This window comes from Microtus oregoni, unplaced genomic scaffold (genome assembly GCF_018167655.1).
Source record: "Microtus oregoni isolate MIOR12 unplaced genomic scaffold, Mior012 000002F_ref0000024, whole genome shotgun sequence".
Classification (NCBI taxonomy): domain Eukaryota; kingdom Metazoa; phylum Chordata; class Mammalia; order Rodentia; family Cricetidae; genus Microtus; species Microtus oregoni.
Genome location: NW_024543061.1, coordinates 27,577,971 through 27,605,000, shown reverse-complemented (window position 1 = coordinate 27,605,000; position 27,030 = coordinate 27,577,971). Strand labels below are relative to the sequence as shown.

Below are 27,030 nucleotides of genomic sequence, written 5' to 3'. Positions count from 1 at the left end.
CTTTTTTGTTCCATCACATGGGTCCCAGGGATTGATCTCGATTACGCAGGTTCTCAGGCTTGATAGCAAGAGCCTTTACCACTAAGCTACCAATCCAGCCCAGACAAAAAAAATAATCTTAAAAGAAGTCTGCAAACCTGGGCCTAGAGCAATGGATGAGCAGCTAAGAGCACTGGCTGTTCTTGCAGAGAAACCAGTTGGGGTTAGGTCCCAACACCTGCATGGTGGCTCACACCTCTTGTGACTCCAGTTCCAGGGGCTTCCATATTCTTTGGCCTCCTCAGGTACCAGATACATACACGGTACACAAACATAGGTGAACATACATACATGTATGTGTACACATACAGGTAAGATACACATAAAATAAAATACCATATTAAATTCTGTAAAATTATAAAAATTGATTTGATAATAATCTAAAGCATCTAAGACAGGTGGTGGTGGCTCAAGCCTTTAATCCCAGCACTCAGGAGGCAGAGGCAGGCGGATCTCTGTGAGTTCAAGGACAGCCAGGTCTATACAGAGACACCCTATCTTGAAAAACAAAAACAAAACAAAAGAACAAGAGTCCTTTCTCATAATTCCTCAGATTCTATGAAAGACAGAAGACAATCTCCAAATACCAAAGAAATAAGTAAAACTGTCTCACCAGATACTTCATCCTTCTTCCTCTTCCGTGGCTTAGAGGCAGCAGATTCACAAGCTGAGACAGACGATTCTGAGTGGCAGCCTAACTGGGGCACAATTATATCTTTAAGACCTTAAAAAGAAAAGTTTCTGAATTACTACAACTATCTAAGAGAAAGTATGGGATCCTAACTAAAAAACAAAAACAAACAAACAAACAGGAAAGACCAGTTGCCTGATGTAAAATCAATTACTTGAGAGAACTCTCCCAAACACTGTGTTCTATTCAGGAATGGGAAAGTGGCTTGGGTGCAGAGCACTTGCTTGGAGTGTATGAGGCTCTAAGGTCCACGTCCAGCATGTGTGAGTGCGCACACACACACTTTGCTAGATTCATTGTCTCAACAAAAATGTTCATCTCTCATTATCAACAGTTTCAACTATCCAATCAAACTTTTATGCCTGTGCTGTGCTGGCTGGAACTCAGAGAAGGAACACTAGTCAGGAGTGGTGGCTATGGCCTATAATCCCAGCATGTAGGGGAGGCAAGAGGATTGAGTTTGAGGGCAGCTGTGTTACTTTAGCAAAACACTATGTTTTATTTTTTTGAGGGTTTTTTTTTTTTTTTCAAGACAAGGTTTCTCTGTATAGCCCTGGCTGTCCTGAAACTTGCTCTGTAGACCAGGTTGTCCTTGAACTCACAGAGATCTGGGCTATTTCACTACCATGATGTTTTTAGTGACTCTCTGAGTGACTCTCCGTAGGTTCTGTGGTCAACTGTTTGGTTTCTGGGGAGGCCTGGATAGCATGTCTCTTGAGCACTGGCATTAATGGTATGTGCCACCTCCACCTGTCTACACTTTGGCTCTGTTGTAGCTGTGTTTTCAAAAAAGAAGCACTGGTGAGATGGCTCAGTAGATAGAAGAAGTATCGCCATTTGGACCTGAGTTCAATTCCTGGAGCCCTTGTAACGGTGGAAGGAGAGAACTGACATTACAGAGTTGTCCTAAGATACGTACATGTGTGCCACTGTACACACATAACACACACATACACTAAAAAAAGGAGTGCTTTTTATCTGTACTGTCTAGCACCTGAAATTAAAGGCTATTAGGACAAGTTCCAAAGGCAGCATGGCACGCTTTCACTGCCATTTTATAAACACTGAATAACTGTCGATCTCCCCACCTACCGCTGGCATCAGAATTTAGGAAGTCTGAGAATTCCTGAGCCAACGTTTCATCACTGGCAAAGGCACAGAGACAAGCAAAGAAGTGGATGCACCGCGGGGCTGCCTCAGCCTTGGGAACGCCGGCCTTGTGTGACTTCAGAGTCTGGCAGGAGCAGAAGAAGCGGCGCTCTGACAAGCTTCTGGAGCTGATTTTCTGCATGAAGGACGTGTGCAAATAGCCCAAGCTGTGCTTTGGGCTCGCCTTGCATTTCACTACCATGATGTTTTTAGTGACTCTCTGAACCAGGGGACCCGTAGGTTCTGTGGCCAACTGCCAGATGCTCTGTTTGGTTTCTGGGGAGGCCTGTATAGCATTCAGGACAGAACTCTTCAGCGTCAGAGGGGTGGCCTCTGCCTGGCAGTTTACTGCTAGCTTGATGTGCTGACACTGGTTTTCCACGATGCCTTGAGTGGCAGCTTTCAAACATGAGGGGACATAACACCGGCCAGAGCTCAGCTGAGTGATGATTGTCCCATCCACTGTCTGGATTGTCGTCTCTGAAACACCTAGCTCCACAAAGCATCGGTAGTCAGGGCCCCGGTCTCTTTGCCGCACAGAGTACACCTGTAAATCAGAGCCTGTGATGATTTTGACAGCTTCAATACTAGGCTGCTTCCGGGCACCATAGCGAAATATGGTTCCACATGTCTTGTTCTTACAGCTCAATCCACGGGTTCCATTGTACGTACCACAACGGGGACACTTCCTGATTCCCCTCAATGTGGCCTTCCCCAAGTCAGATAAGAAAGCTGGGACTTTAGTCCTCTGAGAGTTTGGTTCCATTGTTCACAGCCCCTAGAGAGAAAGGAGAACACATTTACACAAAGTTAAAGTTGAGAGAGAGAAAAAGAGAGGGAGGGATTTCTATTTATTTATTTGTTTGTTTGTTTATTTATTATGTATACAATATTCTGTCTGTATGCCTGAAGGCCAGAAGAGGGCGCCAGACCTCTTTACAGATGGTTGTGAGCCACCATGTGGTTGCTGGGAATTGAACTCAGGACCTTTGTCTATTTATTTATTTTTGACATTGAGTCTCACTTTGTAGCTCAGATTAGTTTGTAAAAATGTAGCTGTGAGTTGGGCGATTATATGGCGCACATCTTTAATCCCAGCACTCAGGGAGGAAGAGGCAGGCAGATCTTTGTGAGTTCAAGGCCAGCCTGATCCAAGTCAGTCAGAGATACACAGAGAAACCCTGTCTCAAAAAGCCCCCCCCCTCAAAAAAAAAACAACAACAAAAAATAGCTTTGCTAGGTATTTTCCACTTGACACAATCTAGAGTTACTTGAAAGGAGGGACCCTCAATTGAAAGAATGACTTTATAAGGCTGGGCATTTTCTTAATTTGTGATTGATGATGGGGAAGGGCCTGGACCATTGTGGGTGATGCTATCCCTGGGCTGGTGGTCAGAAAACAGGCTGAGCCAGGTGGTGACACACACCTTTAATCCCAGCAGAGACAGGTGGATCTTTGTGAGTTCGAGGCCAGCCTGGCGTACAAGAGCTAGTTCCAGGACCCAGGACTGGCTCTAAAGCTACAGAGAAACCCTGTCTTGAAACACAAAAAAAAAAAAAAAAAAAAAAAAAAAGAAGAAAAGAAGAAGAAGAAGAAGAAGAAGAAGAAGAAGAAGAAGAAGAAGAGTAAACAGCACTCTTCCATGGCTTCTGCCTCAGCTCCTGCCTCCAGGTTCCTGCCCTGTTTGAGTTTCTGTCCTGACTTCCTTTGATGAATGAACAGTGATATGGAAGTGTAAGCCAAATAAACCCCATTTTCCCCAGCTTGCTTTTTGCAGAAATAGTAACCCTAACTAAGACAGTAGCCCAGGCTAGTCTCAAATTCTTCCAGAGTCTCCTGCCTTAGCCTCCTTATTAGTTGGGACCAGAGAGCTGCTTCAGCACTGCATAAACTGGAGATGCCTGTACCCCAGTACTGAGGAGGTAGACAAGAGGAATATGAATCCAGTGTCATCCTCAGTTACAAAGGAGTTCAAGGCTACCTGGGCTACATGAGAACCTGTCTCATTAAGAAAAGACCAGAGCGCAGGGAAGATGGGTTACTTCCCTTTTACTGGTCCTCCAGAACCCGGCCCAATCCTTTCCAATCATACCTGTACCCGCTGCCAGGACGCCCGGAGAACAGTGGCACCTGTGTCCATGAGACCCCAAGTGTGTCCCATTAGTCTGTGATGATCAGACGGCACTGACAGGCATGCCCACGTGCACTGAGATGTGCCCTGCCTAAATCTTCTGGAGGCTGATCTTTGTTTGCTGTAACAATGCAGACATTCTGTTTCCCCCTGGCAAAGCTCTGGCTCAGGGTTCCAGTCAGATTCCAGCTCCTCTAGATAGAGATCTTGGCAGCCTAAAGCAAAACAAGAGAAGACAACTGTCATATGACAAAGATGGTTCCTTCTACTTAGAAATAGGCAAGGGCCATTTCTAACAGGGCCGGGACCGCTCAGCAGTAGAGCACACACATGGCCTACGTGAAGTAGTGGGCAGTCCTCAGAGCAGAACACCTGCACAAGTAAAAGGCCTCAGAGGATCTACAGCCCAATGTTTAACAATTATTTGAGAAATATATGTCAGATACTGCTATGAAAATTAACAGTTTATACTTCTAACAAGAAAGTAATATAGCAATAATAATGCCATTATACAGGGCTGACAGAGCACTAGAATTTACAGTATAGAACTGGTCACTCATCTTCCCTAATGTAACACATAATATCTTTGAGTCCCTTATGTATTCTTATTTTTCACTGAATTCTTTGTTTTATTTTGTTTTTCGAGACAGGGTTTCTATGTGTATCCCTGGCTGTCCTGGAACTCACTTTGTAGACTAGGCTGGTCTTGAACTCAGAGAGATCCACATGCCTCTGCCTTCCTGAGTGCTGGGATTAAAGGCATGAGCCACCACTGCCTTTAATGCCAGAAAAATTCATCAGATCCCCTGGAACTGGAGTTACAGATTATTGTGAACTACCATGTGTGTTCTGGAAACTGAACCCTGGTCCTCTGCAAGAACAACAAATACTCTTTACCACTGAACTATCTCTCCAGCCTTACGCCTCATTTTTGGAAACAGAGTCTTTTACTGAACCTGGAACTCACCATTTTGTCTAGACTGATTGCCATGCAAACCCCAGGGATCCTCTTGGCTCTGCCTCCCAAGCACTGGGAATACGGGTATGCACCTCTGTGCCTGACTCTATGTGTGTTCTGCGGATCAGAATTTAGGTCCTCATATTGCAAGGCAGGAACTTCACCATAAGAACCATCTTTTCTTTTCTCCCTCCCCCTTACCGAGTCAGGGTTTTTCTGTGTAACAGTCCTAGCTGCCCTGCAACTAGCTCTTGCAGACCAGGTTGGCCTCAAACTCACAGATCCACCTGCCTCTGCCTCCCAAGTGTTGGGATTAAAGGCGTGTGCCACCATCACCCGGCTAATGCTTTTTTAAAAAGATTTATTTATTTATTATGTATACAACATTCTGCCTCCAGAAGAGGGCACCAGATCTCAATACAGATGGTTGTGAGCCACCATGTGGATTGCTGGGAATTGAACTCAGGACCTCTGGAAGAGCAGCCTGTACTCTTAACCACTGAGTCATCTCTCCAGCCCCCGGTGCTTTTTTATTAAAAGAAAAAGAAATAATCTTCTTGTGATTCTTTTTTTAAAAAAATTAGGGGCAAATCAGATTGTATAACATACTGCCAATTCTACATAAAAATCATAGAGAACTAATTTTATAAATACATATACACATGCATATTTGTATTAGCTTGTGCGCAGTCTTTTTGCCTTGTTTCTGGGACAGGGTCTCACTATGTAGCCCTGGCTGGCTTGAAACTCCTGGAAATAATGAGATTCATTTTCCTCTGCCTCCTGATTAAAGGCATGAGGTAGCATACCCAGCTAATTAAAATGTTTCCAGAGATTTATTTGTATTGTGTATCTGTCTGTATGAGTATATGCACATGTGAATGCAGATGCCTATGGAGGCCAGAAGAAGGTATGGGACCCTCTGGAGCTGGAGTTACATGCAGTTAAAAAGCTTCTTTATACGAGTGCTGGGAACCAAACTCTTGTCCTCTAAAGAGCAGTAAGCACTTTTAACTGCTGAGCTATTATTCTAATTCCTGCAAATCTTTATTTAATACAGTATTTCAGTGTATTGGTAGGTCATGTTTGTTTATCCACATTTTCCCCCCAAGACAGGGTTTCTCTGTGTATCTCTAGCTGTCCTGAAACTCACTCTGTAGACCAGGCTGGCCTCGAACTCACAGAGATCTGCCTGCATTTGACTCCCTGAGTACTGAGATTAAAGGTGTGTGCCACCACCTCCCAGTTCCTTCTTTTATTTTTTTAAGTTAGGGTTTTACTCTGTGACCTGGAACTTATTATGTAGCCCAGGCAGGCCTCGAACTCTTGATAATCCTCTTGCCTCAGTCTCCTACATGACAGGATTACAAGCATGGACCACAATGCTGGGTTATATATTTCAATAAATGTAAACAATGTATAATGTTCAAACACAGTAAACATGCCTATCTCCTCTGAACACTGAACATTTTCAGACCTGAAAAGCCTTTTCCAAAGGAGGTGTACCCTCACTATTCCCACAGATAACTTAAGATTTCTGCATCTGCATAGTCTTCTCCCTTAAAGTCATCTGACTACAGTGGGCATCATATGGTATCCGCTGTAGTGTTATTTGCAGACTACTGAATATGTATGTTGAGCAAGATTTCTCACGATTAGCCACTGTAAATAGTATCTGCATGAAAGGAGCTAAGTATAGAAGATCATATATTGTATGATTCCATGAATGAAACATTCAGAATAGGAAAAAGAGTCTAATGGTACAGGGCTGGGTGGAGAAGGGATTTAGTAGTGATGGTTTCTTTTGAGATGATAAAAGATATTATACAAGCCGGGCGTTGGTGGCGCACGCCTTTAATCCCAGCACTCGGGAGGCAGAGGCAGGTGGATCTCTGTGAGTTTGAGACCAGCCGGGTCTACAAGAGCTAGTTCCAGGACAGGAACCAAAAGCTACGGAGAAACCCTGTCTCGAAAAATCCAAAAAAAAAAAAAAAAAAAAAAAAAAGATATTATACAACTCTATGAAATGTTTTTCAATTCTGTAGAATTTACAAGATATCTTGAGTTGTAATATTTTTTAAAAGGTTGATTCTATGTGTACAGCATTTCAATAAAACTATTACTATCTTATAAAAGAGAGGGACAATGAAATTCAAATGCTAAAGGCATAAGAAAAAGAAAAAGAGAGATCTGCAGATGGCTCAGTGATTAAGAGCACTTGTTACTCTTACAGAGGACTTGGGTTTAGTTCCCAGTGCCCACATGGCTACTCAGAACTGCCTGTAAGTTCAGCTCCAGAGGTCTAATTCTTTCTTCTGGTCTCTGAAGGGATGAATAGACATACATGTAAACAAACATTCAAGCACATAAAATAAAAATAAGCAAATCTTTTGAGGAAAAAAAGGTGGTGGGGAGGCCAGTAAGATGGCTCAGGGGTTAACAGCAGAGAAACTGGGTTCAGTTGCCAGGACCCACATGGTTGCTCATGACCATCTCTAACTCCTGCTCTAAGGGATCCAATGCCTTTTCACTTCTGAGGGCACCAGGCATCTGGGTGGTGGTATACAGACACTCACGTACATGAATAAATCTTTAAAAAAAATTTTTTTAAAGCAAGGGCTGAGATATAGTTTAATCACAGAGTGTTTACCTGGAGGCTTCTAGTTTCAGTCCCTCATACCAATTAAAATTAAAAAAAAAAAAAAAGCGGAGCTGGAGAGATGGCTCAGAGGTTAAGAGCATTGCCTGCTCTTCCAAAGGTCCTGAGTTCAATTCCCAGCAACCACATGGTGGCTTACAACCATCTGTAATGGGGTCTTGTGCCCTCTTCTGGCCTGCAGGCATACACACAGACAGAATACTGTGTACATAATAAATAAATAAATAAATAAATAAATAAAAGCCATCTTATGAGTTCAAGGCCAGCCTGGTCTACAAAGTGAGTTCCAGAACAGAAATCCCCTCTTAGGGAGGAAAAAAAGTCACCAGAAAAGAGCATTAGAAGAGTTAGGACTTTATATGGAAAGGACTCTATAGGAGTTACAAGCCTGGAAACGAGGTACTTCCCAGCACGCTGAAGGCCCTGGATTTAATCCCTAGCACTGTAAGTCACACAAATAAACCTGAAAGTAAAATTTTAGCAAAGTACTTATTAATAGAATGTAAAGTACTCATTGTTACATTGTTAGTGTGTATATATCTCACCATTCTGTTGGAAAGGATGTAAATCAAAATATGTAGTAATAAACACTTTGCTTTAACAATTTCACTTCTAAGATATCATAATTTGTATATACTTTCATTTTTACTTTTAATCACATGTCCATGTGTGCCTGTGTCAGGCTATGTCATGAGTACAGGCATTCTGGAGGACAGATGCACTGGATACCCTTGGAACTGCAGTTAGAGGTAGTTGTGAGCTACTAGACATGGGTGCTGGGAATTGAATTCAGACCCTCTCCAAGAGCAGTATGCACTCTTAACCACTGTGACATCCTTCCAGCCCCTACTCTGCTTTTTGAGATAGGGTTTCACTATGCACACCTGAGCTGTTCTTCAAGTCAATATGTGGACCAGGCTGGCCTCCAAATCACAGAGATCCTCTGTGAGATTTCCTAACTGCGGAACAGGAAGAGAACTTTCAGTAAAGAACTAAGTACAGTGTAACTAGGTAACGGGATACTGTAAAACCACTAAAAGTTATTATGTCTGTGTAATGAACATGTATCAACACATGCTGTGGAGTGTAAAAAGGGTAGTGTTTTGGGTATGCTATGTTTTGTTTTAAAAAGAAAAAAAACTTAGTCGGGGGGGGGCGGCTGGAGAGATGGTTCTGTGGTTAAGAGCATGTACTGCTTCTAGAGGACCCAAGTTCGGTCACCAGCACCCACATCAGGGGGCGTACAACTTCCTATAACTCTATTTCTTTTTTTTTTTTTTTTTGGTTTTTCGAGACAGGGTTTCTCTGTGGCACCTATTGGAGCCTGTCCTGGCACTTATAGCTCTATTTCCAGCCGGGCAGTGGTGGCACACGCCTTTAATCCCAGCACTTGGGAGGCAGAGGCAGGCGGATCTCTGTGAGTTCGAGACCAGCCTGGTCTACAAGAGCTAGTTCCAGGACAGGCTCCAAAACCACAGAGAAACCCTGTCTTGAAAAAAGAAAAAGAAAAAAAAAACAAAAAACAAAAAACAAAACAAAAAAACCCCCTCTATTTCCAGGGAAACCAACCCCTTTGGCATACTGAAACACACACATACACACACACACACACACACACACACACACATTTTGTTGTTGTTGTTGTTGTTGTTTTTAAAAAAGGACACAGTATAGTTGTCTATTGTCTCAGCAGTGATCTGTGACCTGGGAAATGGAGATTTACATTTCATTTTTTACTATTTGAATTTTAAAACATGTACTACTATGACTCATTAGAGTTTTCTTCTTTTTTCTTTCTGAGATAGAGGTTTTCCTAGACCAGGCTAGCCTTGAACTCAACAGACCCGCCAGTCTCAGGCAGAACGTTGGGATAAAAGCATGCGCCACCACGCCCAGCTAGTGTTGGGGAAGGGGGAAAACGTGGGGGGTTGGGTCTGCGACCTAGCCTAGCTGTCCTCGAACTCGAGATCCTCTTGCCTCTGCCTCCCGAGTGCTGGGATGACAGGTAGCGCAACCGAGCCCGGCTTGCAGACTATCTGTCTTTAAAGGATACACAAGGAACGCGACTTGTGAAGAAGCTGCGCTGGAAACCTGAAGGGTCTCGGGATGGTCGATTCTCTTTACAAAGAGGATGAACATCGCCTGGAGCTGGCAAAGGGAACCCAGGAACTAGGTGGGTTTCGCCCTGAAGCCACCCAGATGCAGATCGGTGTGTGGGACGCTGGTTTGGGACGTGTTTAGCGCTCCCCAGGTGAGAAGGAACTGCTGGAGTAGCGCATTCACTGAAGGGATCTGTGGAGGCGCTATTTAGGAATGAGACTGTCAGATTGGAGCGAAGTGTCAAAGCTCGCAAGACTTCACTGAGTGTGGGGAATCAGGTGGGTTGCTGTCAGATCCCAGAGTCCGGGCCTCAGTCCCACCGTGTTTAGGAGCGCGCGCCTAAGCGCCGCTTCCGGGACCATCCGTCTGCAAAACGCATTTCCCATGCGACCTGCATCCCGGCATCCTCCGCACGACACTCACTTCCGGTGCCAAGTGAGGCCCCAACAGAAGTGTAACTACCAGGACACGCAATTTCGAGAACACATTCTCCGCTTGATTCCCACCCCCAGCTGTGCCCGGCCGCTGCACAGCCTCGCACACAGGGGGCTCCCTTACCTGTCTCGCACCTCTAGGGACCTCTCGATGGCGACCGCCCTCGCCGCCTCTCTCTTTGCCTGTTGCGGCCTTTTACAAACGCGGTCAAACTGTTTGCTGTAACGACAGACGTTATTGGTCAGAGCCACCCACGTGCATCAAGGACCCGCCCACCTCAGCTGGAGAGGCACGATGGGATTTGTAGTGTTCTCAGCTGAGAGCGCTGCTTTTCGGATATGATCTAGTGATAGAAACAGCAGAGAAGACTCTGGCTGTCACACGTTCGTGGGCTTCTTAGCTTGACCTAGAGGTACAGAAAACACCCGTGTGACCCCGACTACATCGAGCCGAAACAACTCTGTACTGAAAACATTGCTACTGACGCTCTATTTTATTAGCAGAACCAGCTGCAATTTCGAGTTTGCGTCGCGCTGTTTCATTTTTATGGTTCTTTTCCTCCCGTGGCACTTGCCTATTAGCTTGAACGCTTCCCTCTTGGAATGAGCCAAAACAGGCTTTATGTACATTCGCTTTTCAGAATCATACAGAATAAATCTAAATTCTTCAGAAATTTTTCAGTTACTCCAAATAGCAATGCCTCTTACGCGAGGAAAATTCTCTACCCTGGCTACTTACTGGGGTGGAGCTGTAGGAAAACTGCTTTACTCTCACCAAATTTTGCTCTTCTCAGTGGTAGAAGTGGTCTTTCCGGGGATCAAATTTCCTAATAATATTTCAGAAACTGGAGGAAGAAGTTAAAGAAGAGCTTTCTTTCTTTTTTTTTTTTTTTCCCTTGGTTTTTCAAGACAGGGTTTCGCTGTGGCTTTGGAGCATGTCCTGGACTAGCTCTTGTAGACCAGGCTGGTCTTGAACTCACACTCACAGAGATCCTCCTGCCTCTGCCTCCCGAGTGCTGGGATTAAAGGCGTGTGCCACCATCGCCCGGCTAAAGAAGAGCTTTCTCCTCTCCACAGTTGGCTTAAAAAATTCATACTCATTCTTGAATCATCTGGATGATTGTTTTTTTTTTTTTAACAAAAACATGGCTTTTCCATAGCTCAGTTTCCATAAGAGATGGTTGTGAGACACTGTCTGGTGGCTGAGAATTGAACCCAGGACCTCTGAAAGAGTGGGCTGTGCTTTTAGCCACTGAGCCATCTCTCCAGCTCCCAAACCTGTGTTTCTGCTTTGCCCTAAGGTTCAGTATCAGACTGTCAAGTAGAAACATACAAGCACTTTCTTTCTGTGTGCTGTTTCTCTTTCTCATTCATTGTACCGTGGTTCATGAAAAACCCCTTGATGCTCACCTCTCTGTCCTCAGAACCAGCCAGCTGGCCCCTCACATTATGTTCTCCCTTATAAAGATTTCTTGGAATACATGGCTGTGCCAGCCTGCAACTCTTTCCAATTGCCATAAAGTACAGGACATTTATTAAGCCATTCACTGCATTGCATGTCCCCTGTGGTATCTGATAAACTCACTGTCTCCCTATCTGGTGGAATGTTTCTCCACTTCCAATAGACCTGTATATTCCTGTTCCTGTGGTAAATGGGTTCCTTGGAAGGGTCAGGAGCTCAGCTGTGGCTGCAAGTATGTTGTTCTATTTTTCCATCTCTCCCCGCTGTCTACAAGGTAATAGTTGCTTTCTGTACACCTACTTGACTATTGTCTGTCCACTAGTGATTAGCCAATGTTTACTTTGTTCCAACCTTTGTTAACAAATCTTTCATCACTCCCTTAAAACCAAACAACTTTTAAAAATTTTCATGGGTGTTTTGCCTGCCCATACATACCTGGTGCCGGTGGAGGAGAGAGGGCATCAGATCACCTGGAATCATAACTATAGATGGTTGTCAACTGATACTTGAGTGCTTGGAAGCAAATGCTCTTAACAGCTGTCCCCAGTTCCAGCATTTGATCTTTGTCTCCTGCCTGATAATAAAGTGTTCACTCAAAAACAGGTCAGTGTGCTCTGAAAGGTTTATTATGCAAGAATGGAGATAGGATTCTATGGTGTTTGGTAAACTATAACAGGTATTGAGAGGCGTGCTGTAGTTTCAGTTGTCTCGTGCACCATTTGAAACAATGTGAGTGAGGGCTGGACGAGTAGAGAGAGGGGGCATGAAGTCAACCCCAGAGGCTCAGACACATTATGAAACAAATCGCAAAACAAGCTGGATCCCTTTGTGTAGCAGAAAGGAAGCCACAGGAGCTCAGGACTATAGAGTACTCTTTTCCTAAGAACCCAGGGCTACCTCCTATGCTGTCTACTGTCCTTGACCTCTAGCTTTCAGCCACTGTAGCTGCTGCTTCTGTGTTAGGGTTATTTATTTATGTTGCGGGAGGTCCTTCCGCTCCTCCAGCCTATAGCCGCTGAGATACCAGCCCATTGGGGCATGGTCTCTTTCCCTTTAAAAAAGCGGCTACTTCCCTTCTCGTTCTCTTCGCTTCAAAGAAATTAAGGGACCCTGAATATTTAATTACTGATGGATGGACACATTTTGTAAGTATTAATTATATATATATGTCTTATTAAACAGTTCTTTATGAATATGTAGAGCTGGTTTTGAAGTTGGACTCTGGCTCAGTCCCTCTCCAATTCCAAGCCTGTTAGTAAGAGAAAAACCCAGAGTTTCTGTCTCATGTCAAGAGCCATAATATGGGACAGAAAGAAATATGAGTTTAGAAAACATCTTTGCTTTTCTTCATATCTATCATACTTTTCATTGAATCTATCTATCATGCCTTTCATTGAATATATATATATATATGTCTATATATGTCTATATGATTAATGTTTAAGTTTTTCACAATGAACAAGGAGTTTTTCCTGAAGTGACATTTGAAGTTTCCAGGAAGAAGATGGAGCCTCACAACAACAACTCTACCTGGTTGATAGGACGTCATGATACTGATAGCGCTACTACAAGACCTGTTTTGGGTACCAGCTGCACAAGACGATCCCAACTTGGTTAGCTGAAATGGTGCACATCTTGTACAACATTCTGGCCAGACCTCCACAAAATACTCAGAGACTATTTGCAATTTTAAAAGACATTGATCTTGAAATTTAACCATCATTTTACTTTCACAGGATCCCCCAGAAAGAACGTCGCCCCCATGACAGCTGGAAGTAATTCTAGAGGACGATGTCCCCTCTCCCAGTAAAGTTTGCCCCTGGGTTTAGGGACATCATTTAGGGGTTGGGAGGTTGGGGGAGGAATTTTATAAGCTCAGGGATCATTTTGAAAAAAAAAAAGAAAAAAAAAGAGGGATGATGGGATAATAGATTTATAATTGTGAGTTACTGTTTTTAGACAAATATATTGGTATCGATTCTTGTATATTGATACAAAGTTAAATTATATTGACTATTGTATGTATGTTTCTACCTGTTTAAAACATTTTATGTATTGACATATATTGTATTGATATATATAGTATATATTTACCATATTGCAGTGTACATTTCTACCTCTGATTAAGATACTTATATAATGTTTGTGTATTGATATATATTTACCATATTGCAATGTATATTTGTACAGTGTTTATATTTGGAGGTCATTATCCTCATTTGTTACACAGTTGTTTATTGTCTTAGTCTTTAAGTTAGATATTGAGAATTATATAGATTAATAGTCATCTAAGTTTGTCATTTATAATTAGACTAATCAGGTTCTTTAGATATATAGAGATTATACTCAGTATAGATAGATAATCTTCAACCTCTTCAAAGAGCTGTAGAAAATGGCCTTTAATCTAACTCAGAGTTTCGTGATAGTGAGACACAATTGCTCCTTGCAATACCGCTCTATTCCCGAGAGAATGTTGAGCACCAAAGACACTCCACCTGGAGCCTTTCTATTTGGCAGAACTGGCGTTTGGGCAAAGAAATGCCCATACCTCAACCACTGACAGAGATACAAAGCGTGCATCAATGGATAAAACAGGATTGTCATATCCTGCCAAGACAGGGTAAGGTAGTTTTGAAAAGTTGCTTGCCTTTGAAAATGGTATGTCAGTTATGTTAGGCCTTAGCCAAAGTTGGTTGCTTCAACGCTGCAAACGTGACTTTGGGTGATTACCCAGGTAGCTAGTTGTCTCTGTGATTTGTTGCATGTTTTGGAAGTTGTTTTACTGAACTTCCTAATTACCCAGGTAACATCATTTCCCTTCTCAGATCTTCGATGGGGTTGAAGACTATATAAATGTAGTTACTTTTCTCTCATGACTTGGCCAAGTTATTTATTTATTTATTTATTTTTGGGGGATCCCCGTCGGGGAATCGAACCCCGGTCTCCCGCGCCAAGTTATTTATTATACAAGACCTAAGCTAGCTAGAATAGGATATTTGTACTTATTGCATATAATTTCATAGTAGGTTTAGAACTCTCTTACTTAAACAAAAGGGGGAGGTGTTGCGGGAGGTCCTTCTGCTCTTCCAACCTATAGCCGCTGAGATACCAGCCCATTGGGCGTGGTCTCTCTCCCTTTAAAAAAGCGGCTACTTCCCTTCTAGTTCTCTTCGTTTCCTGCTCCGTTTCCGGCGACTAGACTCCTTCCTGATTGGGCAGAGGGCTGTTGTATGGGACGGTTATCTGTAAGTTTTTTCCCCTTTAAATAAATACCACCCTATTAATCATAATTCCAAACTGGTGTGGCATTATTTGTGACTTATGCCTTCATATTTATAGAGGTTTTTCAAGAGAGAGTTTCTCTGTGTAACAGTGGGAACTTGGTTTGTAGACCAGGCTGGCTTCAAACTCACAGAGATCTGCCTCCTCTGCCTCCTGAATGCTGGAATTAAAGGAGTGAACCACCATGCCTGGCATTAATTTTTAAATGTTATTAAGTGTTCTGCCTGCATGTACTAGTGCATATGCTTGCAAGGCCCAGAGGCCACTGGACCTACTGGAATAGGAGGAAATAGATTGCTGTATACTGCCATGTGGGTGCTGGGAACGGAACCCAAGTCCTCTGCAAGAACAGCAAATGCTCTGAACTGCTGAGCCACCTCTCTATCTCCCACCTTAAAGAATTCATTACTGTACCCAAAAGGGAAGGAACTGTGAAAGCTGGAGAAGTCCCTTCAGGGAAGGAGTGCAGGAAGCCCTGAGTGTGAACTGCTGACACGAGCATGTCACAGGCCCTAGCCAAGGACCCATGAGAAAAGGGCAGAGCTGTCTGTCTCTTCAATCCCAGTGAGGCTCAGAGGGATAGCAAAGCCTTACTCAAGGGTCTGAGTGCAAATGTTGCCAGCATGTACAAAAAACGTATACCACAGCTATTCCCCCTGAATTTGCAGCTTGAAGACTGCTCCCCTGAAGAGACGGTTTCTACCACGATTAGCTAAACATGCCTCCATGATCCCCTTGTATACCAGAAACGCTGCTGTTCTGTTCTGCCGCATGTAATAAACACCCCGATCTTCTGGAGTGTTGAGGTTTTTTTCATTAGTTCAGTGCACTGAACAAACAGCTTTTCTGTGCATCTGTGTGTTCATTTTTACTTCATTCTCTTGCCACCCCAGTTAGGTTAGTAGTACCTCCCTTTCATGGTCCTGCTAGTACTTGGGCCAGCAAACACAAGGTAAAGAAGAGCACTTGCACACAGATAAAAGTATGGCAGCACAACTATCCTACCTAGATGGTCCCTGGAGAAATGCCCAACAAGCACATGCTACAAGGGCTGGGATGCAGCTCAGTTAGTACAACCCTTGTTTAGCAACCACAGGGGGTCTTTGCTCCTCAGGACTGCATAAGACAGGGCATAGTGACACATACCTGTAATCCCAGAAAATGGGGTGTGGAGGCAGGAGGATCAGAAAGTATTAGCTACACAGCAAGTCTGAGACTAGTTTAGACTACATGAGGCCCCATCTCAAACGAAACCAACCTCTACCAAATCCAAAACAGATTCTAGAAGACTCTAGTTAGAGAGATTCATGTCTAGAACACCACCTAATACATATATGGGTTTATCCTGTAACTGAACTCTGCTTCACATGATTCAACTATCTGTATTAGTAAGCTCTGATTCAAAGACTAATTATGCTGTAGATTTTTGGAAGGTGCAAACTCCTTGCTCTAAGTGAATATTTTTATCATAACTAAAATGTGTACATATGTATATCAGTGGTTCTCAGCCTTCCTAGTACTTCAGTCCTTTTATACAGTTCCTCATGTAGTGATCCTCAACCATAAAATTTTGATTGCTAATTCATAACTGTAAGTTTGTTACTGTTATGAATCATAATGTAATATCTGATAATAGGACATCTGACGTTATCTTATTCCCAAGGGAACTTCGACCCCCAAGTTGAGAACCACTAGTATGTGCACCTGAATGAAGTGCCTGTGGAGGCCAGAAGAGGGCACCATGTCATCTAGCTAATTAGAAGCAGTTGTGAGCTGTCCACTGTGGGTGCTGAGAACCAAACTTGGTTCCCCCCAGGGCAGCAAGTGCTCCTAACCACTCAGCCTCCTCTTCAGCCATGAATCCCATTATTCGAGAATAAAACCACTACCATGGTTTAAAGCCAAATTTGAAGGAAGCTTTAATTAAATAGTAGCCAGGTGGATGGGCTCTGGCCCGGTACATACTCATGTTCCTGGGAAATAATGGCCCAGAATGAGGTAAGGCAAGGGCTTAAGAAAAACCCATAATTCATCGCATTTCCCATCACGTTCATCCAGACATACCTCTGGCCTACATCCAATCAGGGACAGGTATATATCTTGATGTGTGTCCTGCCTGTGAACCACCTGCCCACATGTGATCAAGCACATCCGGTACAGATGGGTCAAACAAACTTGTTTAGGGTACTGAAACCGTGTGGTTTGTTAATTCCCATAAACAGTAGCCTCCAGCATTTAAGGAACTATCTGTCTTGGGCAAGGGGTCTGCAGAGCAGAAGCATTTTTGTTTAATGGATCTCTTACATATTGTAATTAAAACTTAAAATGTAACTGGCTCTCATACAGCCCAAGTCCCTTCTTTCAACTCTTGCATTATACTGTAATTAACCAGGTGAGAAAACACCTCACTGATGGAATTCTGAACTTTGACTGACTTTCAAAGACATCTTGAGTTGGGCAGTAGCACACGCCTTTAATCCAGACAGAGGCAGGATGATCTCTGAGTTCCAGGACAGTTAAGGCTACACAGATTACACAGAGAAACCTGTCTTGGAGGAAAAAAAAGGACATTGGAGTCTGTGAAACTGGAGTTATGGATGGTTGAAAGTCAACATTAGGAACTGAACCAATGTTCCTTAGAAGAGCAACAAGTGTTCTTAACCACAGAGACATCTCTCCAGCCCCTAACACACATTTCTTTTGAAAACGATAACACATGATTTAAAAATAACTATAAAGCTTAAGAAAAAAGAAATAATAGTTTAATTATGTGTATTTCTTTTTTTTTTAAAGATTTATTTATTTATTATGTATACAACATTCTGCCTCAATGTATGCCCGCACGCCAGAGGAGGGCGCCAGATCTCAGTACAGATGTTTGTGAGCCACCATGTGGTTGCTGGGAATTGAACTCAGGGCCTCCGGAAGAGCAGTCAGTGCTCTTAACCTCTGAGCCATCTCTCCAGCCCAATTATGTGTATTTCTAAGGCTATACATACATATGTGCAGATGCCCATGGAGGCCAGGTCTAAAACTCATGGTCATTCTCCTGCCTCAAGTTCCTAAGTGGTGGGATTACAGACCTCCTTAATCATACAGTCACATGAGTAATGTCTCAAATTAAAGGGAGGAAAAAAAACCCTCTGCTCAGTTGCAACATTTTCATTCCATTAAGACTGAAAACTCAATGTTTTGGGATGTTTGTCAATAAATAAAATGGAATACTTCTCAGTGACAGTTTCAATGAGAATGGTCCCCATATGCTGACATATTTGACTAGTTATGTTGGCAGACTGTTTAGGAAGAACTAAGTGTGTCTTTGCTAGAGGTATGACTCTAGGGGGTGGGCTTTTAGGTTCAAAAGCCCATGCCTGCTGCTATCCCTTCCTGTCTCTCTTGCCCTCTCAGCACCATGCCTAGCTGCTACCATATTCTCCGCCATGATTATAATGAACTTAACCCTCTGTAAGCAAGTCCTCAATTAAATGTGTTCTGTTATAAACTGCCTTGGTCATGGTATTTCCTTACAGAAATAAAACAGTAACTAAGGCAGGTCTTTAATTCCAGCACTAGAAGCAGAGGTAGGTCAACCTCTGAGTTCAAAGCAAGCCAGGGCTATATATGCGACTCTGCCTCAAAACAAAAATGAGAAAAACAAAAAACAAACACACACACACACACACACACACACACACACACACACCAGAAAAAAAGGGGCTAGAAAGAAAGCTCAGTAGTTAAGAGCATGTACTGTTCGTTCATATTTCAGATCCTGGTACCAATGACAGCTCACCACCTGTAACACCAACTCCAGGAATTTAACACCCTCTCTTCTGGCATCCACAGGCACCTGCACCCACAAGCAGAGCTACACACATATATGATGTATATTTCAAAAAGAACCAACAGCTTTAAATATTTATTTCTATTTGTGGCCATGGGGTGGGTGGGGTGCACACCTGTGGAGGTAAGAGGACAACTTGTTGAGAGTTAGTGCTCTACTTCCACTAGTGTGACCAAGGACCACAGTCAGGTCATCAGGCTTGGTGGCACTCATCTTTACCTGCTGACCAATAAATAAGTAAAAGTTCTCAGGAATCATCACTCATTTAAAAGATCTTTTTAAAATCTTTTATGCACATATTTTGTTTCACTACCTGAACTACAATCCCACTAGCACCTATAGTTCTTATTGAGTCTAACTGTGAATGCAACTTAGTCTTCTGAGGAACTCCGTCACGAATCTAAAAGGAAGGTGAGCACAGAGACAAGAACAGGAAAACCTGGACTGCACGTCTCATTTTCACCAGGAAGATCAGACTCTGGCTTCAGTTAGGTAAGCCTGCAGAGCCTCTGTGGAACCCATGCAGACCATGACTTCAGGGATACGGTGAAAGAACTGATTGTTAACAACAGAATACACCGGGAAAAAACTCACACACACAATAATCACTGCAAGAAGATCTCACAGGTCATAGAAAACATAAAGGAATTTTAATATCCAAACAGTCAGGATAAAGAATACTGGCTCCATGACCCACAAAGAGTCACTCAGCTTCTATACAGTACCAGAGAGTAAAATTTGAATGCATATTGCAAAGAAGTTCAGTTTAAAAACCTTAATTTCCTTACCTGATACTTATACCAGGATGAAGTTTTTTAGGTTGAAAATGATTTAAATGATTGAACATTGAAATTTAAACCAACGCCAGCTATGTTCCTAAAATGTCAGTCTGTCATCAGGAACTCGTCACCACCACCTTCTCAACAGCAAATCAACGTGCATTTTAAGATCTGTGCAACAAGAACATGCTGCTAATAAAAGTCCTCAATACTGAGTCAAAAGAAGAGAGAAACTATACTTTTGCACAAAATAAATTACTTGTGCTCAAATGATCCTGTGGTCTATGAGTTGCAAAGGAAGTAAAATTCTTTAATAGAGAAAAATACTGAGGGTACTAAAATAGAAACAAAAGGCAGAAGAAAAGAAAAAAAGCTAAAAAAGAAAAATTAACCAAAATAGCTTCCTGATGTGTATGGTTTATATTTTTTCAAATTAAAAAAAAATTTTTTTTAGTATTTTGTTTAAGCTGCTTTTATTGCCTGTCCTGATCTGTAGAAGTTTACAAAGAAATAAAATTTTCAAGTATTTAAAAAATTTATTCATCTTCCATAAAGCAAATTTCAATGTATTAGTACTTAAAAATACACAGTGACTTAATGAAACATCAGCACAACTGCATAGAATTGAGCTCCAGAGAAGCACACATTTCAAGCTGTCTTCCTGGGCTCTGCTTTCCAAGAGGACTGGCTTAGAGAACAGGTTAGAGTCAAGTGCTCCTACCTGGAAGATACAGGCCAGGAAATGCTTCCAATTCCACAGGCCTAAGTAAAATGCGGGGAGCTCTCTGCAGGTCTCAAAACCTACAATTCACAGGGGCTCCTTCCTCTCTGATGTCAAGGAGGAGGTTGTGGTCATCACTGAAACCAAACCAAACCAAGAGACTCTGAAATGAACTAGAAATCCCAAGACTAGAACATTGCCAGCACAGCAAAGAGTAAACCTCAAAAATAATGTCGGAGCTCCTGGAGATCAGGGACCAAAGAACCAAGTCAAGCCTGTGTGAGGAGCCTCTTCTTTGATGGCTGTTTAAGGAGGTAGGATTTTAAGGGTTTTTGTTTGTTTGTTTGCTTGTTCATATTTTGGCCTCTGAATATTTAAAAAAATGTTTTGCCCGGCTGGTCCTTCAGGCTAATTTTGGAGTTCTTAATGAATCCCAAGCCTGACAGAGGAATATTCTACAGTTTCACAGCTACCATTTGTACACATTAAAGTGGATTTACTTCTTTAAGTAAATCTAAATAGAAAACATCAAATTAATATATTCCTTTACATACAACTTTGTGTCTCAAAATTCTTGAAAAACAAGAACAGATGAGTTTTTATCAAAGACCATCAAAGTAAGTATGTGATATTCACATGCAAACGTAAAACCCGTCTCACGTCAACTCTTCATGACACCTTTAGGAAGGGAATGACATACAAAGCTTGCTAACTTGCGGAACTATCTTAGGAAACCACACATGTAAACATGGATGTTGACACATGAGGCTGATGTGGGGGAGGACTCAGCACACTGCAGAGTCTCCTTAGTCATGAGTTGTTGTTTTTATAGTTCCTGGTAGATGGCAAAGTTTATCACAGAAGATAAAAATCCCTTTAAACAAATCCAACAGGGGATCCTTGAGGCACCTTCTCATATAAAAACAAGATGAATGTCATTTTCAGTCCATCTGAGAAAAGTTTTCAATCTAAGTGAACATCATTTTTTTTTCATTTAAGAATATTTTACAGAATTTTCATAAGGCAGGACACATTTGTGAAAAATGCAGATACAAAATGATATAAACTAATAATTTACATTTAAAAATTCCAAAGGGGTAACAGTGGAGATGATATAGGTCACATAATGCCTACTCTTGAAAACTAACACAGAACCGTGCATGCGCTGAAAGTTCTAAGGAACTTCTAGACTTTGCACAAGTCTGGCTTTTCTTTTTACATCTATATTACATGTTTTAAATCCTATCAGGAATGAAAACTAAAACTGCACACTACCTTAGTGGAAAAAGTTCAACATTGTGCAATTTTCTGCCTCTTAATTTTTAAAAAGTGGCAGCAATCCCTGCATTTGTCTTTGAAACAAGGATCTGAGAAACTTTATCAAAAAAGATAATGAAGGCAAAAATTGGCAGACATCCACCATCTTGTTCCTTTTGAAAACAATGTGGATGAAAAGTAATTTCATGATTAAAAGATGAAACCTTTTAAATAAATACATTGTTATCTGGCATCTGTACGGACTGATCTGATAAATCTTTAAGTAAACAGCAGCTTTCCTACCCTCCCTGTGGCGTCAAGCCACTGGCTTCCATCCTGTGGTCTGCTTTCACTGGGTTTCATACCCTGCCACTCGATACCCAGCAGGCTGGTTAGGAAGCATGCTGCCATTCTGTCCTTGAGGAGGCGGCACACTGTAATTGGGTCCCATCCACGGTGCAGAAGACTGGGTCTGACTGTTGGAGAAAGTGAGAGAAGCAGAGGGGAAACAATGTCAGGCCAGGCGTGAGAGGCACATACACAGGGATGCACCTTCTCTCTATTCTTGTTTATAACTTATTTATTTTATTTCATATGTATTGGTGTTTTGCCTGCATGTATGTCTGTGTGAGAGTGTCAGGTCCCTAGGAACTGGAGTTACAGACAGTTATAAGCTGCCATGTGGGTGCTGAGAATTGAATCTATGTCCTCTGGAAGAAGAGTCAGTGCTCTTAACTGTTGAGCCATTTCTTCAGCCTGAAGGGACACAGCTTTTCTTAGCCCAAATATAAGTAAAGCTGTTAAGGCAGGAAAAACAAACACAAAGGTATTTTCTCTTAAAAACAAGTATCCCCAGCCAGGCATGGTGATGCAAGCCTTGACAGCCCAGTCCACAGAGCTAGTTCCAGGACAGCCAGGTCTGCACAGCAAAATCCTGTCTCAAAGAAACCAATAAACTGCTGGGCAGTGGTGGCGCATGCCTTTAATCCAGCACTCAGGAGGCAGAGACAGGAGGATCTCTGTGAGTTTGAGGCCAATCTAGTCTATAAGAGCTAGTTCCAGGACAGGCTCCAAAGCTACAGAGAAACCTGTCTTAAAAACAAAAACAAACAACCCTCCCAAAAAAACCCATCCCCCCCCAAAAACAAAAAACACCCCAAAACAATATATACATTTGGGTAATTTATTATTTTTATAAGAAAATATTTATTTATTTATTTAATATAATTATGTGTTCTGCCTGCATGTTTGCCTGCATATCAGAAGAAGGTACCAGATCTCATTATAGGTGGTTGCTAGGAATTGAACTGAGGACCTCTAGAAGAGCAGCCAGTGCTCTTTACCTGAGTCATATCTCCAGCCCCAAGAAAATAGTTTTAGGCTGGACGTTTAATCCCAGTAATTGGGAGATAGAGGCAGGCGAATCTCTGTGAGTTTGAAGTCAGCCTGCTATACAGAGTGAGTTTCAGCAAAAAAGAAAAAAGAAAAGAAAGAAGGAAGGAAGGAAAGGAAGAAAGAAAGAAAATATTTTTAATCTATTAACTCTTATTCCTTTGAACTCAGAAAAAGCTCTCCCCACTTAGGCCAGATGCACATTATACAAGCCATTCCCTTTGTTCTCAGGCACTCAGGAGGTAGAGCAGGCGGATCTCTGTTCAAAACAGTGAGTTCCAGGCCAGTAAGAGACACTGTCTCAAAGCACAAACTTGATTACCAGGAATAGAGCAAACTAACATCTATAATTCTCAAAGAAAATTTTAAAGTAGTTTTAAAAAGAATATTTAAAGTTTTATCTTTCCTTTTTTGTTTAGACTTATTTTTATGTGTTTGAGTTTTGCCAGCCTGTGAACATGTGCACAGCATGCCTAGCTGGATCTCTGGACTGAAATTACAGAGTGACCTGTCGTGTGCTGAGAACCGGGTCCTCTGTAGAAACAAGTGATCTTAATTGCTCAGCCATCTTCCCAGCTCCATTACAAAATATTTCTAATCGGGCATTTTCAGACACATACACAATATATCACTTTTCTTTTCTCTTTCATTTCTTTTTTGGAAAAAGGACTGTTGCCTGAGCTAGCATGGCACTTGCTATGTAAACCATGCTAGCCTCCAAATTATAGACATGTACCAGCCTCTGCTACCTGAAAGCTGGGATTAAGAGTATGCCATCTCACCTGCCTTATGGTATACCTTGATTTAATGTGGTTATAATCCTAGTTTTTTAGAAATGTAAATAAAATGGCATCATTTGGGTGCTTAAGCCCTGTGACATAACAGTGTATGAACAAACCTTTCATACGGGAAAAAAAAAGCACAATGCATATCAAAGTACTTGTACTACTCGCTCATTTCCTCTGCTCATAGGGAACAAAGTCCAGGGCCATGTGGGCATAGCCAAGGCATCATTGGTAAACAACAGAAACACCAGAGGCTGGGTTAATGCCAGAGTTCTACATCATCACAGGATCAACTTTGACAAATGTCACCTGTGAGACATTGGTTACCTTGGGTATGAAGAACCAAACCTGCTGCCCAAATGTCCTTGATAAACTGTGGAACCTGATTAGGGGGAGAGACAAGTAACAATGGCAAAAAGACTGAGGCGAATAGCCTATGTGGTACAAGTGGGGGACCACAGAGTTTGAGGAGAGGAAAGCTCCTAGAGCAAACTTTCATCTCAGAGGAACAGACATACAGAGAGAATGGGGAGTCTTTCTGATAGCTGGAACCCACATAAAGGGTGAGTCTTTTTCTCTGGGTTAACAATGTATATCCAGGGGCTGCAAAAGTTGGCTCAGGAGTTAAGAGCACTTGTTCCTCTTGCAAAGGACCCAGATTCAATTCCCAGTACCCACATGGTGGCTCACAACCATCTAAAGTCCAGTTCTAAGTGATTCAATTCTAACCACTGCAGACACCAGGGTGATATGCAAACTTATATGCAGCCAAGAGACTTGCAACAGATTAGGAGGCTAGAGAGATGGTTTAGTGGTTAAGAATACTGGCTGCTCTTTCCAGAGGACCTGGTTCAATTTCCAGCACCCACATGGAAGCTTTAGTTGTAGGGAATTCAACATACTCATATAGACACACATGCAGGTGTACATAAAATAAAAATAAATAAATTTTAAAAAAGAATAGGTAAGGAGCTACAGTCACATGAAAAGCTTAGAAACTATCAAGTACTCTTCACTAGAAGGTTGATTTATTTGGGTGTGTTGTTGGAACCCTGTAATTGGGAAGTCGAAGCAAGAGAAGTAAGAGTTCAAAGTCATCATCAGTTTTATATCAAGTTCAAGGCTAGCATGGGCTTTATAAGATTTTGCCTCAGAAAACAAACAAACAAAAAATTGGAACTGGTAAGATGGTTCACTGGGTCAAAGTGTTTGCCACTCAGCTGAAACCTGAGCTAGATCACCAAGACTCATAGGGTAGAAGGAAAGAACTCCCACAAGTTTTCCTTGGACACCATGAGTACCAAGTGGTATGTGTGTCACACAAATAAACAAAATGTAATAATAAAAAAGTTGATATATTATTAAACATCACCAAAATTTGTATTGTTATAATCATATTTCAAAGAAAAATATTTCTAGGCAAAATTTTATCTTATTTTGTTTGCATGTGTATGGAGAGAGAGAAAGAGAGGGAGAGAGCACACATTCCCTACAGACCATGGAGTTAAGATGTGAACCTTGGGTAAAATCCTTCAAGACTATCATTACGCTTAACCCCGGGTCCACATGATTTAGTCAATACTTAAGTTCTTTCTGATGTTTTCCAAGGTTACAAAAGGCAAAGAGCAAACGTGCTTACTTGAATCCCTGCTGGCTCCATGGCTGGCCATACATCCCATAGGCAGGTACTTGCCAGCCATTAGGCACATACTGGCCAATCTGTTGTGCATTTCCATACCACTGGCCCCACTGGCCATATGCTGGTGGATATCCAATTTGATTTTGCTGCTATCAAGTAAAATTACAACAGATAATTTAGTATTACTTGAAGTTCTTTGTATATACAATCTTAATACACCACATAGCCAAAGCACAGGACCATCACCACAACTGCAATAATAGGATTGGACTGGGAGAACGTAGCTCAGTGGTAGAATGAGTGCGTACGAATCTATGTGAGGCCTGGATTATCCAAGCATCACACACACACACACAGAAAGACTACTACTGAAACTATGTGCGGCTCTAAATGGCAGTCCTTGGAAGGCTCAGGCAATTGACTAAGGATAGACTGAACTTGCTGTTCATAACTGTCTGTAAGTATTTCCTCTAGATTGGGAATGTTATGAAGTACAGATGTGGTTTAGGGTTTCTCACTAGCAAATCTATGCTCCATTTACAACTCCCTCACAGAAATCTCTGTGGTGCTGAGTCTGGACCACTACAGTTGCCTAGGGAAAAAAAACAGCAATACTAGAGCCTACGTATATTTATGGCTTTATATTTTGTTCAGTTGGGCCAAGCATGCTTGTGAGTTCTCCAAATCATTGTGAATAAATCTACCAAGTATTAAGAAAAGATTTAATACCCTGTTAGGTTTGGCGGAGCATTTTAAAGTCCACTGTGTGAGCATGAGTCAACTGAGGCGGTTACCCTCATCATGTCACCACTGCAATCCATGACACACCACTCCGGAACTATAATACATGTAGGAAGAGCCCTTATATACTATGAAGTGAGCTAGAAACTCATTAACAAGGATTAGCAACAAGCTTCATTTTAAAGCAACCTCATTACTAGCCCAGCAAGTCCATCCCAAAGTCAAGGACCCTCTCACCTGTTGCACGGGATTTATCATATCAAGAGTCTCTTTGCCCCAATAGCATTTCACCACATGCCCTTCAATGGTAGTACCATTAACAGAAACAATCGCATGTGCTGCACTTTCATGGGAATTGAACCTATTGGAAACAATAGTAAGAATCACCAATATAACCTCTTTGAAGTATTTATGAACACAAACTATTTTTAAAAATCATGAAAAATAAATTTGACTACCATTTGGGGGAGAAAAGCAAAGCAACCATAAAAAAAATTTAGAGGATGCTGAAATGATCCCTACCTACCCACCAAAAAAAAATGCCACATTTCCTTTGCTATTTTTTTTTAAATCTCACAGTTGTAGAGATTCTCTACCTCTCAAGTGCTATGATTACAGAAATGGACCACCACACCTGGCATAGGAAATTTGATTTAATGAATGGTATGCTTTTTTGGCCTTGAGTTGGAAAGAGGGAGTCATAAAAATACATCATTAAGTAGTTTTTTTTTTTTTTTAGCATTGGTCGTGGTTTCTTTTTTTTTTTTTTATATTTATTTATTATGTATACAATATTCTTCCTGCATGTATGACTGAAGGCCAGAAGAGGGCACCAGACCTCACCACAGATGGTTGTGAGCCACCATGTGGTTGCTGGGAATTGAACTCAGGACCTTTGGAAGAGCAGGCAATGCTCTTAACCGCTGAGCCATCTCTCCAGCCCCCATTAAGTAGTTTTTAATCCCA

The 27,030-nt window shown here is 42.0% G+C and overlaps 2 protein-coding genes across 14 annotated transcripts in view; both read right to left on the bottom strand.

Annotated features, from left to right (window-relative positions):
• CUNH2orf42 (chromosome unknown C2orf42 homolog) overlaps positions 1–10,376 on the bottom strand; it is a 41,572-nt gene extending 31,196 nt beyond the window's left edge. For 6 of the 8 annotated variants that reach the window (XM_041645237.1, XM_041645267.1, XM_041645253.1 and 3 more), the window contains exons 1-4: positions 10,287–10,376; positions 3,973–4,226; positions 1,823–2,657; positions 653–763 (exon numbers count right to left, since the gene is read on the bottom strand). In XM_041645237.1, coding sequence (XP_041501171.1) covers positions 653–763; positions 1,823–2,645 — 934 coding nt within the window. In that variant the 5' untranslated portion in view covers positions 2,646–2,657; positions 3,973–4,226; positions 10,287–10,376. The remainder of the gene's footprint in view (positions 1–652; positions 764–1,822; positions 2,658–3,972; positions 4,227–10,286) is intronic. The other 2 variants (XM_041645245.1, XM_041645274.1) reach the window with 2 other exon arrangements.
• A 1,697-nt stretch (positions 10,377–12,073) lies between these two features.
• Tia1 (TIA1 cytotoxic granule associated RNA binding protein) overlaps positions 12,074–27,030 on the bottom strand; it is a 40,701-nt gene continuing 25,744 nt past the window's right edge. For 3 of the 6 annotated variants that reach the window (XM_041633521.1, XM_041633532.1, XM_041633544.1), the window contains 3 exons: positions 26,302–26,425; positions 25,324–25,472; positions 19,367–21,983 (listed from right to left, as the gene is read on the bottom strand). In XM_041633521.1, coding sequence (XP_041489455.1) covers positions 21,857–21,983; positions 25,324–25,472; positions 26,302–26,425 — 400 coding nt within the window. In that variant the 3' untranslated portion in view covers positions 19,367–21,856. Of the gene's footprint in view, positions 12,199–19,366; positions 21,984–25,323; positions 25,473–26,052; positions 26,162–26,301; positions 26,426–27,030 lie in introns of those variants that run through there. The other 3 variants (XR_005972486.1, XR_005972489.1, XR_005972491.1) reach the window with 3 other exon arrangements.